This window comes from Sus scrofa, chromosome 8 (assembly GCF_000003025.6).
Source record: "Sus scrofa isolate TJ Tabasco breed Duroc chromosome 8, Sscrofa11.1, whole genome shotgun sequence".
In the NCBI taxonomy this organism is placed as follows: Eukaryota; Metazoa; Chordata; class Mammalia; order Artiodactyla; family Suidae; genus Sus; species Sus scrofa.
The window spans coordinates 131,746,649-131,766,184 of NC_010450.4; the positions used below are offsets into that span (position 1 = coordinate 131,746,649).

A 19,536-nucleotide genomic window follows, 5' to 3' on the forward strand; every position below is an offset into this window, starting at 1 on the left:
TCCAGCATGGTCCCAGCTAGATTCAAACCAAACTGTAGGTTTTTGGGGTTTGCGTCGTTTTTTTGCTTTTTAGAGCTGCACCTGAGGCCTATGGAAGTTCCCAGACTAGGGGTGGAATTGGAGCTACAGCTGCCGGCCTACGCCACAGCCACAGCCACAGCCACGTGGGATCTGAACGGCATCTGTGACCTACACCACAGCTCGTGGCAACACCGCATCCTTAACCCCCTGAGCAAGGCCAGGGAGTGAACCCACATCCTCACGGGTGCTGATCAGATTCGTTTCCGCTATGCCACAGTGGGAACTCCCATCAAAAGCAGCTGTAGGTTTTGGTTGTGTTGGGGACACAAAAAAGTCCTAAGACAAGAATGTCCAAGAGAACAGAGTGGCAACAAAGCCAAATTTAACATTTTCTCTGAGGCAACACACACACACACACACCCACCCTAGATTAACAGGAAGAAAGGAATTTGTATTTGAGAAAATGGGTAATGTTTTTCCCATCATAACCAATAATGAAAGTATTTCAGATCAAACATCCAAACCAAGAACTAATCAGGGTAACCATTTTTTTTTTTAACTGCAAAACACCAGATTTTTCATCTCTAAACCACTTTAAAGGAGCAGCAACAGCTACCTAAATTTCATATGACAGAAACTATCTTTTCCTCTCCCTCTAAAAAGTAGAGCACAGATAACCCACTACCGCCTCATTAAATGGTGATGAATCGTTCCGAGGTACCAGCGTCAAAATCTCCGCTGTGCATTGAACGTAAAGAAACAGCCACTAGTGCATGACTCGCTCGGCTTCCGCTCCTTACTCTGTGTTCTGTAGAGCTTCCAGAGCCCTTCCCGTCCACTTTTCTGTGCTTGGAAACGGAAGAGTCTTTGTGGATGCCCTTGCTACTACTGGCACTTTTGGGAGGGTCCTGGCCACAGGCGTCTGCTTCCTGCCTCGGCCTCTTTTGTGCAGGTTTGGCTGGCTTCTGGGAGGACGAGGATGAGACAAGCGGAGGGGGAAGCGGCTCCTTCTTGGAGGGCTCCGAGGAGGGCCGAGGCGTTCTGGAATGAAACATCGTGCAGAACTGAGCTGAGGTCGAACACGAGCTGCATGACGTAGCTGTATATTTACAAGGACAAAATGGCCATTGACACAAAAGATGAACCCTCTCAGAGCAGGCAACCCACGTGGGCAGAAAGGCCACATTTCAGTGTCCTTTTTTATTGCATGCCTTAGAAAACTCTAGTCCTGGAGTTCCCGTCGTGGCGCAGTGGTTAACGAATCTGACTAGGAACCATGAGGTTGCAGGTTCGATCCCTGCCCTTGCTCAGTGGGTTAACGATCCAGCGTTGCCGTGAGCTGTGGTGTAGGTCGCAGACCCAGCTCGGATCCCGCGTTGCTGTGGCTCTGGCGTAGGCCGGTGGCTACAGCTCCGATTTGACCCCTAGCCTGGGAACCTCCACATGCCGCAGAAGCGGCCCAAAGAAAATAGCAAAAAACAAAACAAAAACAAAAACAAAAAAAAAAAAGAAAACTCTAGTCCTATCCAGGAGTACTGAATGAAGCTGCTGAATTTGTTACTAGGCGTGCAGGGTCTGCCCAAGGCCTTCCCTTCACCTAACAACCGAGCCGCTCTGAGGAGCTGCTGCCCGTCTAGCACCTTCTCAGACAGGCCCGGCAGACGCCTCTTCTCCAACCTTTTCTCTCCCTCAAGTCTCTGGTGACTCCTATATGGTGACACTATTCACTTGTTTTTGCCACGTCTTTCTGTGCTTTTCTTTTCCTTGTCTTTTTAGGGCCGCACCTGCAGCATATGAACGTTCCTGGGCTAGAGGCCGAATCAGAGCTGCCACTGCCGGCCTACACCACAGCCATGCCGGATCCTTAACCCGCTGAGAGCGCCCAGGGATCAAACCCACATCCTCTCGGACACTGTGTTGGGTTCTTCACCCACTGAGCCACACTTCCTTGTGCTTTTGTTAAATCCAAGTTTGCTGCCAAATGAACTGTTCAGTTCCCTAAGGTCTCATGGAGAAAAGGAGCATAGAACAAACTCAGCCGTATCATCTCAACGAGCCCTAACGAGTTTACGACGCCCTCATTCTAACGCAGAAGATTTGAAACATTTTTGCCACATTAAGATCCCGGAAGACTCGATCCCTTTCCAGGCTGTTCCTAATCTCTGTTCTCATTTTGTTTTTTGAGTTTTGGGGTTGCCCCTCAGCATATGGAGCTCCCAAGCCAGGGATCACCTCTGAGCTGCAGCTGTGACCTAAGCCGCAGCTGTGGCAACACCAGATCGTTAACCCGCTGTGCCGGGCTGGGAATCGAACCTGCGCCCCAGCACTCCCAAGATACCACTGACCCCACTGCGCCACAGCCAGATCTCCTCTGTACTCACTTTGACTTAGAAGGTTCTTTGTGGGAGGATGAAGCTGATGACTGTGATTTGATTTCCTTCTCCAGTCTGGTTTTCTTGCTCTCGTGATCTCTTTCTGATTCGCCCTATTATTGCAGAATAACAGAGTCAACTGTTACATAGTCGTACGGACAGAACAGGAAAAAATATACAGCAAAGGCAATGAAAGTAAGAACGCAGCCTTTTGGAAACAGCTCCACACACAGCAACCTTCTAAGTACTTACACCGGGGAGGGGTGTGGGGCGCAGGCCTGTCAGGCACAACCAGGTAGATGGATGTGATTTGTACTGAGCTAGAGTTTTGCACGAGGAAGGGCTGTTCGAGGAAAAGGACGAGGTCTGAGAAGGGAAGAAACTGGGTTTTTCTCAACCTAGGAAGAGAACGGTGGAGTTTTCCCAGGACAACGGGGATACCAAGTTGACAGCAAGCCCAACGCGGTCTGGACGCAGGTGCCGGCCCCCTGGGGAGGAGGAGCCACTGGCTCTCCAGCAAGGACAGCGCGGGACGGGGGCGAGTCCTTCAGCTGCCGGGGTGCGTGCGGAACTGCACTCCTCTGACTGTCAGCTCGCCCAGACCGAAATCCGGGACGCCACCAGCCGATCTAGGACAATTCCTAAACAAACCTCCCGAAATCCTCTTAGAGGCTTCAAGGGAAACAAACAACGCCCTTGCAATGGTCCCATCGGCGGAGGCCCCTCCACCGCAGTCTCTCCTCTGCTATCCGAATTTCTCCCCGAAAAGTGAATACATTGAGATGTGCGGGCTCGAGCTCTGCCCAGATGCGGACGAGAGGCCTGGCCCTGCTCAAAAGGAGGGAGAAAGCAAAGACGTGGCCTCCATCCAGCCCGGCACAAACTCCTGCACAAAACATCGCTCTCTCGTCTCCAGATGAAGCGCTCAGGGTGGCTCACAAGGATACCTGTTTCTAACCTCTTGGCAAGCACACGAATGAGCGCATTTAGCAAGAAGGGAAGATCCAGGTAGCGACGTTAAATCCAAGGGAGGCTGGTACCCACGGGAGGCCAATCCCGCACCGTCTGGCCCACTGCACCTGGGGACACGTGCACACGGCTGGCCACAGGGACAAGCCCCGTTGTGCCAAAAAGGAGGAGGTAGGCACGTGTCTACTGATTCAAGGCTGACGTGGTAACATTTTAGATCTGGTGGAGTAAGTTATCAAAATTATTTTTCACTGGTGTGTTTTCTTCCTTTTTGTATTTTTAATGTGGCAACTAGCAAATTTAAGATGACACAGGAGTTTCCGTCATGGCGCGGTGGTTAACAAATCCAACTAGGAACCATGGGGTTGCGGGTTCAATCCCTGGCCTTGCTCAGTGGGTTAAGGATCTGGCGTTGCTGTGAGTTGTGGCATAGGTCACAGGCTCGGCTCGGATCTGGCACTGCTGTGGCTGTGGTGTAGGCCAGCAGCTGTAGCTCCAACTCAACCCCTAGCCTGGGAACCTCCATATGCCACAGGTGCGGCCCAAGAAATGGCAAAAAGACAAAAAAAAAAAAAAAAAAAAAAAATTAAGATGACACAGCTGACTCATGCTATGTTTGTATCCACCAGCCAGCACGGTTTCACCCGCTTTTCCAGCAGTGATCTGCAGCGTGGACCTGGACCTTCCAATGAGCCAAGGCAAAGAAAGACGGTCAGGTCAGACAGGAAGCCAGGAGTTGCTCAGAAACACAACCGTTCATCACGGAAGGTTGGAAAAGAGGCTCCTAAGGGACGGCGTGAGGCGAGAACACGGGATGGGAGTGAGCAGCTCACCCGCAGGCCCAACTGAAACACAACAGGGAGCTCCCCGCAAGGCCGACGGGGAGGGCCAGCAGCACAAGCCTGGAGTGTGGCTCAGGGAGAGAGCGTAGGCCCTGGCCCAGGCCAGGGGGGTCTGCCCGGCCTGGAACTCACCCTCCGCTCCAGCAATTCATCGGTGGTAACGCTTGAGAGGCCCTCAGTGTGGCCAGAGAAACAAGAACAAGGTGCAAACGGCTGATTAAAGCTGAGCCCTCCCACTAAGGTACCCCCTGTCATGCCCCCATGACCAAGGGTCTCTGTTACGGCGGCCCCAGTGAATCCCCTCGAGGTTTATTTACTTATGTAGGCCTTTTTAGGGCCACACCTGTGGCATATGGAGGTTCCCAGGCCAGGAGTTGAATCAAAGCTATAGCCGCCAGTCTACACCGCAACCATAGCAATGCCAGATCCTTAACCCACTGATCGAGGCCAGATGGATGCCAGTTGGGTTTGTTATTGCTGAGCCACCAGGGGAACTCCCAACTCTGAGTTTTAGATTCAAGGCCAACCCGCTGGCCCAATGAGCACGGCAAGAGGATAGGGAATTTATCTTTGGCAAAAGCCACAGAATTTGCTAAAATACCCAAGTGGATACTAACTTGTACATAAAGTACTTAGGAAGATATACTTTTTAAAGTGGAAGGCATATAAAAATAAAATAAAACAAAATATGTATATATATATATATATATGACTGGGTTACTCTGCTGTTCAGCAGAAATTGGCACAATATTGTACATCAACTATATTTTTTAAAAAATACATTTTAAAAACTTCACCATAAAATCAGCTTCAAATGTATTAATTGAAGGAGGGGGAAGGGAGGTATTTCCAGTTAGCTCGTGACACACGCGTCCCCAGGACAAAGCTAAACATCAATGGTCCACAAAGTTACTTCCTAAAAACACACCAAGTACCGGCAGTGGAGAAACAGTTTTGTCTGTCCATCTTCGTGCTGCTGCGGACATGCCAGTGATGACCAGAAACCAAGCAGCAGACCTTGTACACCACACATGAAAATAAGGTGCAGAGTCAGCCAATCCTCACAAACTGGTTTTAACTTTGGCTTGTGCCAATTGGTGACTCAAGAGAAGAGCCCCAAGCCAAGAATCGCCAAACACGCACTTCCGTGCTGCTCTAACAACGGTGTTGGCGCTTCCTGGAATAATATGCTTTATATGGACTAGCATCCATGAGCAGCATCCACGGAGCAGCTCAGAAGCCGATGACATTCTGTGAGCTGCCGGAAAGTGAGCCATCAGGCCTCTGGGCCTGGGGTTAGGACTCGTACACTGTGCACCTGGAACCCTCTCGTCTTTGGAGCAACAGTCCCACGGGTGTCCCCAGAGCTGGCACTTGCGTGTCTGGCAGCTGGCACGGAAGCAGGCTGCACTACAACCTAAGTGGATGGATTTAGCAAGAGGCCATCAGGGAGGGAGCCATCTGATCCTCGGGGGAGGAAATGCAGACTTGAATTCCGAGGCTGGAAAATAGGAGGCAAGGAGTTGTGGAGATTTTTCTGGGGCAAGAAGTCATCTGAGGAGTTCTCGGCGTGGCTCAGAGGAAACAAATCTGACTAGCATCCATGAGGACGCAGGACTGATCCCAGGCCTCGTTCAGTGGGTTAAGGATCCGGTGCTGCCATGAGCTGTGGTGTAAGTCGCAGACGTGGCTCGGATCCCAAGTGGCTGTGGCTGTGGCCGGCAGCTGCAGGTCTGATTCGACCCCTAGCCTGGGAATCTCCATATACCGCAGGTGCAGCCCTAAAAGGCAAAAAAAGGAAGCCAAACAAAACCTGAGGTGTGAGTGATGTTCTCTCTTCAGGAGGGGAAAAAAAGGAGTCTCCTCTGCCCCACGGCTTATTCAGATCAACTCCCATTTCCGGGACCCCTACCTAAGGTCTGGGTCCTGGAAGCACCCTGTTTCCAGAAGGACAATGTCTCGTGGGGGCCACACCTCCAACAGGAGGCCGCAGCCGACGACCTGCTCTCTCGACTTGTTTGCTTTTCTTAACCTGCTGGGTCAGGCAGCCTTGGATTATCTGCCAGATGCCGCTCCACCTACAGAGTGGAGCAAAAGGGCAAGAATGAGGACCATAAAAGGAAGAGCTGGGCCGGAGCTGGGCCGGGCCGGTTTCTGCAGGGAAGGCCTCCGGGGCAGCCCAGCGCCTGTGCTAGCACCTGACTCACCACCTAGGAACTGCAGCTAAGTGGGGGTGAAGGCGGCTTTTTCCGACTGACACGTGGGGCTAACCGTCTGCTCAGCATTTGGTCCTGATGGGGAGAGATGAGAAGCATCGGGGAAGCGGAGGAGCTGGCGGTGGGGCACGGGTGTGGCCGGAGCAGGGACAGAGCAGAGGGGCTGCACAAACAGCCAGTCAGGACACTGACCCTGAATGATGAACCTGGGGCCTTGCTCCAGGAATCCTGCGGCCACGCCCGCCCCCCAAAAGTGGTGTGAAAGAAAGCGAAGATCCCCAGACTGGGAGGAGTCGGCACAGCGGCGCTGCAGGCCTGCTTGTGCAAAGAGCATGACGTGAGAACCTTTCTGGAACCCACGTGTGAAAAGCGGCGGCTGAACAGGAGCCGCGGGAGGCCTCGGCCCTCCAATTCGAAGCTCCATCCTCCTCTGACACACGGAAGCAAAGGAGCCTGGGGGCACAGGGAACGCAGCAAACGTGGGGCACCCTTTGGGGAAGTTCAGGTACTTTTCCAGGATGTGCCTCTGCAGGAAGTTCGTTAAGACATGACAGGGCAAACAAGCCCAAGCTGACACCAAGAATGAGGGCGGGGACTTACTGGGCAGACAGGTTACCTTCCCTGGCATAAGAACAGCAGAGAAGGAAAATGAACCCATTTCTCCCCCTTCCTTTTGGCGAGGGGATACATGGGCATCAGACTGGCCCCCAAAGAGCTCTTTAGTGACGCTCTTAGGGTAACTAGCAGGCACGAAGAAATTAGATGTAAGTGGCTCTAGGAAATTATAGGCATGACTTTTCAAACCCCTGATTTGAAGGATAATAGCTGGGAATGTTGACCTGGAGAAACAACCCGAGAAAAAAACAGCTCTTGGATAGAAGGGAAGGTCGGAAACAACCATCAAGCAAAAAAACTGCACACTTTCCCACCACATCCTGTAACTTCCCTCCTTATCCTTCAAAACACACATAAACAATGGCACTGAAATATGTTTCCAAAAATGTCCAAGCTTCTGGGTCAGTAAAGCAGTTATTTAGAAAAAGGAGGGGAGTTCCCGTCATGGCACAGGGGTTAATGAATCCGACCCTGGCCTTGCTCAGTGGGTTAAGGATCCGGCGTTGCCGTGAGCTGTGGTGTATGTTGCAGACGCGGCTTGGATCTGACGTTGCTGTGGCTGTGGTCTAGGCCGTGGCTGCAGCTCTGACTGGAGCCCTAGTCTGGGAACCTCCATATGCCTCGGGCGTGGCCCCAAAAAGACAAAATAAATAAAATAAGATGTCTCAAGGCTGTGTTAACCCTCTGAAAACATGTGTTAAATTTTGTGCCAAAAGAGGAACGAGTCTTTAAATAAATCCCACTCATGTGCAGGAGCAGGTGCATTGGTCAACTGCTCTCACTACATCCTCATGGAGCTATTTCTAGTGTTCCCACTTAGTAGGAAGAAAATAATTAAGTCTTCACGATCCAAATTTGGGGGAAAGCTCCCAAGCTCGTCATGGGGGGCGGGGGGTGGCCAAGGTGCGCTGAGCAAGGGGAGTCGGGGTCCCGGCGGGAAGAGGGAGCCTGCCCCTTGGGAAAGAGAGACCCCGGGGTCATGACGAGCAGCGTTAAGACCACTTAGAATCACAGGAAGTAAAACCAGTGATACTGGCTCTCTGGTCATGAGAGAAGTATACAGTTGGCCAATGTTTATATTGATCTGAAAGCTTTCTAAAGTGTCGTTTCTAACTGGCGACATATTTCAGACCAGGAGTTCCCGCTTGTCTAGATCTGCGATGTCTAAATGCACCATGCTGGACAGATTTCTCGGTCCAAAGAACCAACTGTGTACCATCCTGGCTCAGTGATAAGGTTCTGCTCCAAAGCCTGAGGCACTGGGATTACCTGAGGATCTAGAAAATGCCAATGGGAGTGTGGGGAGTTGGGGGTGGCACACATCCTGCCGCCAGTCCGAAGGGATCCCCTGGGGACGGAGTGAGCAGCCAGGGTCTGCAACCACGGATTCCCATCCTGACCCTGTCAGCCCCACAGCAGCGAGGCAGACGGTTCCCAGGGCCGGCTCGCAGCTGCCTGCCAGAGCTCTAAACAAGGATGCACTTGTCCAAGACGAGAGGGCCATCACTTCTCCATCATCTGAACGCAAGACAAATGAGCTGCCCTCGGAGAGCTCAGCCAAGGGCTGGGAACGGCTTTCAGAGGGCACAGTTCATGTACTCAACAGGGACAGCGGCGTTTCCCTTCCCGGAGCTGCAAGCAGAGCTTCTAGATCTGCACTGAAGTATGGGCGGGCACTGAGAAATGTCTGCGGAGCCACAATTTCCATTTGGTGCCTAAACACTTTTCTGTTTTGCTTTTTAGGGCTGAACCCGCAGCACATGGAGGTTCCCAGGCTAGGGGCCTAATCGGAGCCACAGCTGCCGGCCTACACCACAGCCACAGCAACGCGGGATCTGAGCCGCGTCTGCGACCTACGCCACAGCTCACGGCAATGCCGGATCCTTAACCCACTGAGTGAGGCCAGGGATTGAACCTGAATCCTCATGGATCCTGCTGGATTGTTTCTGCTGCACCACAGTGGGAACTCCCCATGAACACTTGAGAAGCTAATACTTCTCCCCACACCAGCAGATGAAGGTCAGCAGGCGATACTATGGTAGCTGGGATGTAGAGATAAAAAGATTTCCCAGGAGGAGGTAAATGATTGTATTTCTGAAGCCTTCTCAGCTATATTAGATACGGGCACCTCCTGCCTAGCCTGGCCCATCACGATTTTCTCCATCAAGTTTTACACTGCGTTCCCCGCCCCCCCACTTTTGACTGCACCCACAGGATACGAAGTTCCTGGGCCAGGGATCAGATCGGAGCTGCAGCTGCAACCTAGGCCACAGCCTGATCCTTAACCCCCTGCACCAGGCCGAGGACCAAACCCAGGCTGCTGCAGAGACAACACTGGATCCTTAACTTCACACACACACACCATCTTAAAAGTTATTGGGCAAAAGAATATGCCCTGTTCCAGGTGAAACAGCACTTCCAATTAGGGCTCAGTCCTACCCCACTGGGCCTGACCACTGCAGTTAGGGTGGCAATACACACCCTGTGCCTCACTCGACAAGGTTCTGGAGAAACCACTGCTCTTAACTACTTCCTAAAGTCATGTTATATTTTTAACCTAGTGGAGGAATCCGTTGAATCCTCCACTAGACATGACAGCAGACCTCACGACCTCTTTGTCCTTGTCATTCCTTACTCAACTTGCACAACGGAGTAAGAAGTTTTCTTTAATGTCTTTATAGGAGTGTTAAAGTGTTTATTCCGTCTCAGCAGGAAAGAGTGGGCCCTTCTCATGCCTTTCACTCTGAATCCTGGGCAGGCTGACTTGGGAGCGTCACTGGGGGGAAAGCTCACTCATCTTTCGTCACCAAGAAGCAGCAAAAGACACATCAAGAGCACAATGGTGCAGAATAAAGGACGAAAGGAGATCGCTTGTAACTGTGTGTCCAAGTAACAAAGGTCTCAGACAAGGCAGGGAATTTTTGTTCTTATTATGTTCATTCCTTCAGTGACGCTTTCAAACACTGCCGTGAGTAAAACGACAGATTTTCAGTGCTTCACCCAACAGCCCACATTACTCAAAAAGATGTCCTAACTATATAATAGTAGCTCTAAACCTTTTTTTTCAAAACGCTCCTGCTTATTAGTATAAGTCATTCATGGAGATCACCGATTATAAACCTGGTGGGTTTCAAATTAACGAAGTGTTAGGTGGCCATGAATTAAAATATAGACGCAATATCAGACTAGGGGAGCAAAATTTCGTGTCTTCTGTCAGTAATATCGGAATCAACATTTCAGTTCACCTAAGGTTTAGATTTCTATGGCAAAAGGAGTGGGCCAGGTGGTAAATACCAACGGCATCGGAAAAGAGAAAAATGTACTCTTAAATGCTGTATTATTCTAAAGCAAGATGTTCTTTTCAATGACTGTCTCACCTCTTCTTCAAACTAGCAAGACTGAAGGTATCTGGCATCTATCGATGCCTAACTGCAGTGAAAGAGGAACTCTGGTTTAGGAGTCAAGGCTACATCCAATCCCAAGATTCCCAGCCTCTTCTAGGACCACTCCGGGTTACAATCCAGGGCCAAAGACAGCCCCAGGCGCAGGGCAGGTGTGGCCCACCCTGAGCGGGCAGGTCAGCTCCTCACACTCACCTTTCTCTTTTTGGCCAACTTGCTGGCGGGGTCTGAGCTTCGCTTCTCAGGATCGGGCTTCTTCGCGGCCACGGGCGGTTTGTCCTCCGGCTTCTTGGGGCGGCTGGCCTTCCCGGGGGGCTGGGGGACCCGGGAGAGGAGATCCAGGGTGATCTTCACCATCAAGCTTTGCGGGGGCGGAGTGTCCCTGAGCGGGGAGAGCAGCTTGGTGTCCCGCGAAGGCCCCGGGGGTCTGTCCTTGCGGCGGTCCTCCTGCACGACCACGGCCAGTCGGCAGCCACTAGTCCTGGCGCCACCGCGGGCGGGGCCCTGGCTCTGCGTCAGGGGGACGAGCGCAAAGTGATCGGGGCTCCCGTCCTCTGCTGCCTCCTTCGGGGGCGCCTTCGGGGGGTCGGCGGGGCCGCTCCGGTGCTTCTTCCGCTCACCCGGGCCAGGGGCAGGCGCAGGCGCTGGCGGCTTGGGCTCGCAGCTCTCGCCGGCGCGCGGCCGCCCTTTCGTCTTGACCTTGGGCTTGTCTTTGGAGGGCTGGTCTTTGGAGCCCAGCTGGCTCTCCGCTTGTACGCAGGCGCGCGCGTCCGCAGGGGCGGAGGGCTTGGCGGGTTTTTTGGGCTGTTTGGTTCCCACGGTTTGCCTCTGCGGGGGTTCCTGCTGGGCGGGGGACTTCTGACAGGTCCTCTTGCCCGAGTGGGGGCCTTCGGAAGGGCCCCGGGGGCCTCGGCTGGAGCTTTTGGGGGCAGGCTCTTTGGACTCCGAGCGCTCGTGACCCGCGGGGGCGCTGTCGCCGCCCTTGCCCTTATTGTCCGCGTGCCGAGGCGGGGGCTCGGCGCTGCCCGGGGCCTCGGCGGGCACCGGGGGCTGGCTGACTTTGGTCAGCCAGTTGTCCAGCTGCCATTTGTTTGTTGTCGGAGGCTCGGGCTACAAACAAGGAAAAAGAAGGGTTAACCGACCAATGACAATGCTCCTCTTCCGGGCTAGTCACCCAATCCCACGGGACTGCCCAGGAGATGCAATCACTCCAAACACGCAGCTCCTCTTGACCTTCCTGGGATCATAGGTCAAATTCTATAACAATTAACCTTTTTTTTTGGCTGCGCCTAGGGCCTGAGGAAGTTCCCAGGTCAGGGATGGAACATGGGCGGCACAGAAATTCCAGCCACAGCAGTGACAACCCTAGATCCTTAAACTGCTGAGCCACCAGGGAAGGGCACAATTAACACTCCCCCACCCCCTTTCCTTGTTAGGGCCACCCCTGTGGCATATGGAAGTTCCCAGGCTAGTGGTTGAATGAGAGGTGCAGCTGCCAGCCTGGGCACAGCAATGCAGAATCCCAGCTGTGCCTGCGACCTACCAAAGCTCACAGCCAGCGCCAGACGTGTAACCCACGGAGTGGGGCCATGGGTGGAACCTAGCATCCTCACAGAGACTAGCGGGTTCTTAACCCTCTGAGCCACAACAAGAACTTAACTCTTAAACAAGCTTCCAGTATTTTTGCACTACTGGAATTCTGCCGTAGCAGACACTGACCCATGTTGACCACTGGCAAATGGTTAGAAATCTGTGTAACCAATATTTTGTTCTACTGGTACTCACAGTATAATTCAAACGGAATTGAGTTATTTTGGCTTGTAAACTACTCTATCAGAAAATAATAGGGAAAATGAAGAATAAAAAGAGTTCTTTTATCAAAGGTTTTCAGGTGATTAAGAAACCAAGTCTTAGTGATTGTGGATGGGTTTCATCCTTTATTCTTTTTTGATGTACCTTTCAACTGCAAATGCCTTCCTTCAAGACTTGATTTCATTTCTCTTATTTACTTAATGACTTCATTTCTCTTATTTATTTATTTACATGCCACGGTTTTCTGTTCATCACTGACATACTATGTACTGATTTTCAAATTTTACACCTGGGTAAAAAGCGCCAAGTGAGGTCACTTGAGCCAACCATTAATTGTGTAACCAATATCGTCCCCTTTGTGGCTTGTGGTGCAGCGGAAACGAATCCAACCAGGAACCATGAGGTTGAGGGCTCGATCCCTGGCCTCGCTCAGTGAGTTAAGGATCTGGCGTTGCCATGAGCTGTGGTGTAGGTCGCAAATGTGGCTCAGATCCCATGTGCTCTGGCTGTGGCTGGTAGCTATAGCTCTGATTTGACCCCTAGCCTGGGAATCTCCATAAGCCGAGCGTGCGGCCCTAAAAGGCAAAAACATGAAGTCTCTTATTTGAGGCAATCTGGCCTGAAATAGCACCTATTTTTCTAAGACGCACAGGGAGGCTTGAGAGCACACAATTAAGAGTAGTGAGATTATACTGATTATCTGTGCAACTCGGCAAATAAACAGAAGTTCTGACTTCTGCTTACTGTGGAAATCTTGGTTGCTAACTCACTATTGATGCAACACACTTTCTCTCTCTTCAACTGAGCTATTATATCTTATTAAGAATGAGAAGAATGTCTTGGGAAGTTCCCTTCATGGTGCAGTGGTTAACAAATCCAACTAGGAACCAGGAGGTTACGGGTTCGCTCCCTGGCCTCGATCAGTGGGTTAAGGATCCGGCATTGCCGTGAGCTGTGGTGTAGGCTGCAGGCGCGGCTTGGATCCTATGTTGCTGTGGCCCTGGCGTAGGCCGGTGGCTACAGCTCTGATTCAACCCCTAGCCTGGGAACCTCCACATGCTGCGGGACCGGCTCTAGAAAAGGCAAAAAGACAAAAAGAATGAGAAGAATGTCTCTATCTCCAAATTCCACTATTATGTCTTGAACACAGTGGTGTGCATGAAATATTTGAGCATTCCCATAGATATATTACTGTAACTATAAATTTTATGCTATTTGGAAAAACATTAGTGTCTAATAGAGTAAGCAATGATTATACTTTTAAAAAGGGCATTATATGACTGGTATGCTACATGTTTTTCTTAAGATCCATTCTGAGAGGTTTTTTTCTAGGGCCACACCCGCGGCACACAGAGCCACAGCCACAGCCAACGCCCAATCTGAGCCACGTCTGCAACCTACACCACACCTCATGGCAATGCCAGATCCTTAACCCACTGAACGAGGCCAGGGATCGAACCCGCAACCTCATGTCGGATTCGTTTCTGCTGCTCCACAACAGGAACTCCAATTTTGAGAGTTCTTTTGTGGCTCAGTGGGTGAAGGATCCAATGTTGTCGCCACAGCGGCTCAGATCACTGCTGTGGCACAGGTTTGATTTGATCCCTGACCCCTGGAACTTCCACATGCCACATTCGAAAAAGAAATTTAAAAAAAACAAGAGAGAAGAAAAAGATCCGTTCTGACACGTGGTTTGTATGAATGACTAAATCATTTCCATAGCACATCGAGAAGTTAATCAAACGATATTCCACATAGGATTTAACTAATTAGATTATGGATAAAAAGATCCCTCCATTAGGGGACTATATTTTACAGAAAAGATTGCTAACCATTTCCCCAAGTGGAATATCCCAAACAATTCAACTCTATAAAAACATGCAAACTTAATGCATTTAAGGTATCTTATGCGGATGGGACGTAAAGGCTTTGGGGCCAGGAAAAAAGGTTAGGTGATGAAATGACCAGGTAGCTCTTTTGGGGCTTAGTGTGATTATAACGAAACAGAACTGAGAGAAACTTTAAGGAACTAGGGAGGATTATACTTTGGCCAGAAAGAGGGTTACGGAATTTTTTCCTGCTTAAGACAGCATATCTTCTTTATAGCTCCCTCGAGATCAACTCGATACCCAGGCTCTCATCCGAATCTCAGAACAGGGAGGGAGCGAAGAAGGAGCTATTCTAACAAAGTCCTAGGCACTTTTTTCCCCACTGTATATTCAGTATTCTAACAAGACAGAATGACTGTTCAGGGTAGAGGCAAGATTAGCACACAATACCTGCTTGTCAGGTAGTATTATTTCCCACAAAGATTTGAGGACGAAGTCATACTGGTGGTTAACAGACTGGGGACGAGGCATGAAGATACGTCACTGGTCAATTGCCTCAAGAGCTGAATTCCTGAAACCCTCTCTCCCAGGAACGGTACAGAGATCTCTCGCCAGGGCTGTGCTGACAACTGCACGGCAATCCCTGACACGCTTGCTCTACAGAAGGGTATTTATTTATGCGTGAACCGAAAGGGACGGTCATTCCTGGTATCAAGAACATCTGCTTCCCGCCACCCCAAAACAGGGCAGTTTGAGATACATTTAGTAGTCCCTAAAGGAATGTCCTGATTACAGAAATAAAACATGCTCTTTCACTGTGGTACTGAAAATGTCCAGAAGGGAAGCAGATGGCCTGATTGCAGGGCAAAACCGAGTTGGTGTGCCCGGACGAGGGGCGAGGGTAGGGGTGAGCCTTCCTGTACACCCACAGAGACGTAGAATGGACAGAATTCCTTTAAGATCAGGTATTATTTGGGCGTTGGATGGGGGAAAGTCGTGCCTAAGGGATTGATAAACAATCGATGTTAAGATGAACTTGAAGAGCCTTGGTGGACAGGATGGAGATTTGGACTTTGATTTCCTCCTCAGCCTTTCCTCATGCCCCAGCCCCAGCCTCCCAGGGCTGCATCAACCCAAACAAAAAATATGATTAATTTCCATTAAGCACTTTAGTAAGAGTTTGGCTGTACAGCCCCTTAATTCTAACATCTCAAACTGGCAAAAGTGCATGCATTTTAGAATGAATTATGACTCTGAATAAAAAGTTTTAAGATGCGTTCCCGTCATGGCTTGGTGGTTAGCGAACCCAGCTAGCATCCATGAGGATGCGGGTTCGATCCCTGGCCTCACTCAGTGGGTTGACGATCCAGCATGGCTGTGAGCTGTGGTGGAGGCTGCAGATGCAGCTCGGATCCCACGTTGCTGTGGCTCTGGCGTAGGCTGGCGGCTACAGTTCCAATTGGACCCCTAGCCTGAGAATCTCCATATGCCGCAGGTGTGGTCCTAAAAAACAAAACAGAAGACCGAAAAAAAGGTTCTGAGCCCTGCACAATATATGCCTACTTTTTTTTGGTAAAATATCATAGTTGTAAGGGAGTAGAGTCCAAAACTTAAGAGAGGAGGAGTGTATGGTGTAGTAAGAAGAAAAGGCTTCTGAGTGAAATGGCTCAGATTTCAATGGTTTCGATCGAAGGGCTACTACTTACTTCCTTACAGATGAAAAGAAAGTTCCCAGCCTTCTAGAGGTGATGGAGGGTTGCATCACATAATGCACAAAACATGTACCAAGAGCTTAATGAGTAATCAACCACAGTAGCTTACTACCGAAGAACTGGACAATGAATGGATTAGAAAACCAAGCAGATCCCTGAATCAACTGAGAATAGAATCCGTTTCCCCTGAACTTTACTTAAGCAGTAAAGAGGTGATGCGTCCCATGTATTCTGAAAAGCTGAGATTCACATGCTGACTCACACAATAAAGCAGAGAGTGGCTTTTCCCCAAGTTCACCGCCAGCCCACTTGGCACATGTGTCACATCTCAGATCTCGTGAGATCATTAGACTACTGTGTCAAATGAATTTAAAATGGGGGTTTAAGGAGCAAATTTCTCAGCATTAGAAATAGAATGAAGAAAAGGGTGAGAAAGATAAAACTAGGATCCATGACCTATTATGGAATGCATGTACCTTTCATCAACTAACACAGATTTACAATAATTCAGGTATTTTATTTAAAAAGGAAAGAAAGGCTATTCAATACCTTAAGGGAAAATTACAGGTTTAAAATCTAGTCAAAGATAAAGTATGTCTGAGGAAGTCAAGCCTTGACACGTAACATACAAAACTATACTCAAGTCTAGATTTGCACATCAACATAATTGTACAAATACGAACCTATTTAGGAAAGCGATTTTAAAAAGTAAAGTGAAAAGACAAAAAAATTTTTAAAAATTTAAAAAATAAAAAGTAAAGTAGGATGGGAACATCCATTTTTCTTCTAAGAGCCTCTAAATCTATTCGGCAACGAGATATAACCATTTTCGCGAATAGAAACACCAGATTAAATTCTTCTTTCAGGTTTCAATTGCCTAGCCAAATCGGTGCCATTTCCGTTGTATTTGAATTTTATGATTTAATTGGATTCTCTTGCTTGTATTAGTAACCAAACAAGCATGCAGATGTTTCTTGGTGAATGAGGTGAGAAATAAAGCAGAGACCTCCTGACTAGGGCCGTGGACAACCCCCAGTTCCTCAGCAGAACAAATCCAGTGCCTTTTCCCCTGGGGCACCCAAGAATTACTTCAACAGCAACCAGCATCTCCTGAGGAAACTGAGAGCCCCCAGGCACACGTGGAGTAGCTTCTAAAATCTGAAAGGCACTTCGAGGGCAGCTAAGGCTGATCTGTGTTGATTCACTCAAAAAATATGTATTAAGCACTTACTCTGTGCCAGACATAAATTCACATCTAACAACAGAAAAGCAATACTCAAATGATCTCCTCATCCTCCCTTCCCTTCAGACGTGGCTCTTCAGTCTCCCTGCAGCATCTCCAGACGTATTTGGTTAATGCTCTAGTTCACCGGTCCTGCTTTCCAAAGAGCAGAGACCAATACTGAAGACTTTAATGCTTTCTTAATCAGAAAATCTTTATTTCCTGGGATTCCCACCTAAAATAGGCTGAATAATTTTCTCTATACGAGCTGGTCTAGCTAAGAATGCCTTCCCCAGCAAACAGTTCACATGCTGCTTCAACTTTTGAAGATAACCTGGCAACCTTGTTAGTTGTTGCTGCATTTCTTGAGTTCAGCACACTGCTAACTATGGGTAAATTTAGTGCTTCGGGCTTTCGGTCTCATCTGCTCATCTTTACAACGTCTCCCAAGGGTGGGTGACAGGCAAACACAATTACCCCTGGTTTACCTGGGGCAGAGGGAGCAAGAAACACAGCCCTGGCAGAATCACTTCACCGTCAATTTAATGCATGGCTTTCCGCCATTCAAAAATAGGATCTCCAATGGCTTATTTGGAGGCCACAGCCCTTTGCTCAATCAGGCTCCTGTTCATTTCCCAAATTCAAAAGGGTTTCTCATTAATAGGAACACAGCAGCCAACCAACATCGAATTTTCTTCCTCCAAAGAAGGGGGAAGGAAGCGGGGGCATGCACTCATTCTCAATGAGCTGCCCTTCAGAACAGCTCTGGTGGCACCGGGGAACAAGCTGGCGTTTTCGCCAGGAGGCAGAAGACAGCGCTCCCAAGCGCCACCCGCCTGGCAAGACACAGCCACGCCAAGGCCACCCCTGGACGGAGCGCCCAGGCTCGCGGGCTCCGCAGCCCTGGAGGGGCCTGGAGGGGCGGTACCTCGGGGGGAGCCGGGGCTTCCTGGGGCTCGTTCTCCTCGCTGTCACTGGAGCTGCTCTCGCTCTCCGAGTCCGAGGAGCTGTCCGAGTCGCTGGTGCTCTCCGACTCTGCGCTGCTGGAATGTGCGGAGGCCGCCTCGGGGGGCGGCGGCGGAGGCGGAGGCGGCGGCGGCGGGGGTGGCGGGGCGCTGCGGGGCAGGCGGAGAGCGGAGGTCAAAGACCCACGTGAGGCTCTTCCTTCCCGCCTTACTCAGCTCCCTCTTTGCCCATTTTTCTGCCCCGCCTAAGAAAAGGCCTTGCGATTGCCTACAGGTACTAAATGAGCACAGCATCCGTCCAAAGAAAGGCCCACCTGTGGCTCAAAAACCAGAAGCCCTGTACTTGCGATGCTGGGCGCTTTAAACCAGGGGTTGGCAAATCATGGCCCAAGCGGGCCACCCGCCTATCCTTTTCTTTTTCGGCTCATGGCATATGGAGTTCCCAGGCCAGGGATCCGATCCGAGCCACCGTTGCAACCTAAGCCGCAGCCGAGGCAACACCAGATCCTTCACCTGCTGGGCAGGGCGGGGAATTGAAGCTGAGTCCCCGGACTCCAGAGATGCCTCCAATCCCACTGAGCCACAGCAGGAACTCCTTGCCTGCGTTTCTGAATCAAGTTTTACTGGAACACATCCACGTCCAGTATTTATGTGTGGTCTGTGTTTGCTTCTGTACTGCAGAAGGAGCGGCGAGAGGCCACACAGCCTCTACGGTCCCCACAGCCTGAAGATTTACATTCTGACCCTTTTAAGTTTGCTGACGCCTGCAATATAAAACCCAAAGGAGATCATTTATCAAAGACCAGCCAGCCCCTTAAAGTCTCCCTCTAGTCTCGAGATGAGACAAACTGTAGAGTGGCAGGGACAACTGAATACAAGTGGGGTTTCCTTGGAAAAGTGACCTCAAAGGCCATCCACTCACACTTCTTGGGCAGAAGTGTACAATGAACCATTCCTTACGAGGGGCTTAGCATCATCGCCAAATATCAGCTGCAGCAGAGCTAACTACAGCAAGGAGAGAGCATTAACTCTAGGCCTATGAGAAAACACATCATGATCACGCTGCCAGACTCACACAGAATTTCAAAGCTTATCCTAAAACCTTACCCTAGATGGAACGGGCCAAAGCAGTAAGTAAGTCAACAACTCTACCTGTGAATGCCTCCAAAGTGACCTCAAATATTTCCAAAATACACTAAATAATGCTAGTAGAATAACACAACATTATTAGATAATATTAAACTCACTAGTTGAGGCAATTTGCAAACAAATACTATACAACAACAGGATTCTCTCATATAAAAATGTTGCCTTAAATTTGTGGTAGCTGAAGAGCTTGAGCCAGGGATGATGTGAAAGAGAGACATTTGCAACATTATTCCTGCCTCTGATTATCCTTTACCTTTTTTTTTTTTCCCACCTTTCCCCCCCATCCCCTTTGAAGTTAGGTTTACCTTGTCATATTTTCTAGGTCATTACAAGCCACCAGAAATCACTGAGCAAAGTGAGATATAAATAAATAAGCAGAGGTTATGAAGCCTTAAGACCTCACATAATTCC

General features: G+C 49.9%; 1 protein-coding gene across 12 annotated transcripts in view; it reads right to left on the bottom strand.

The window, feature by feature from the left end:
- Positions 1–19,536, bottom strand: part of AFF1 (AF4/FMR2 family member 1) — a 195,996-nt gene that overhangs the window by 17,830 nt on the left and 158,630 nt on the right. For all 12 annotated transcript variants that reach the window (XM_021101783.1, XM_021101780.1, XM_021101781.1 and 9 more), the window contains 4 exons: positions 17,940–18,126; positions 10,632–11,546; positions 2,403–2,506; positions 822–1,062 (listed from right to left, as the gene is read on the bottom strand). In XM_021101783.1, coding sequence (XP_020957442.1) covers positions 822–1,062; positions 2,403–2,506; positions 10,632–11,546; positions 17,940–18,126 — 1,447 coding nt within the window. The remainder of the gene's footprint in view (positions 1–821; positions 1,063–2,402; positions 2,507–10,631; positions 11,547–17,939; positions 18,127–19,536) is intronic.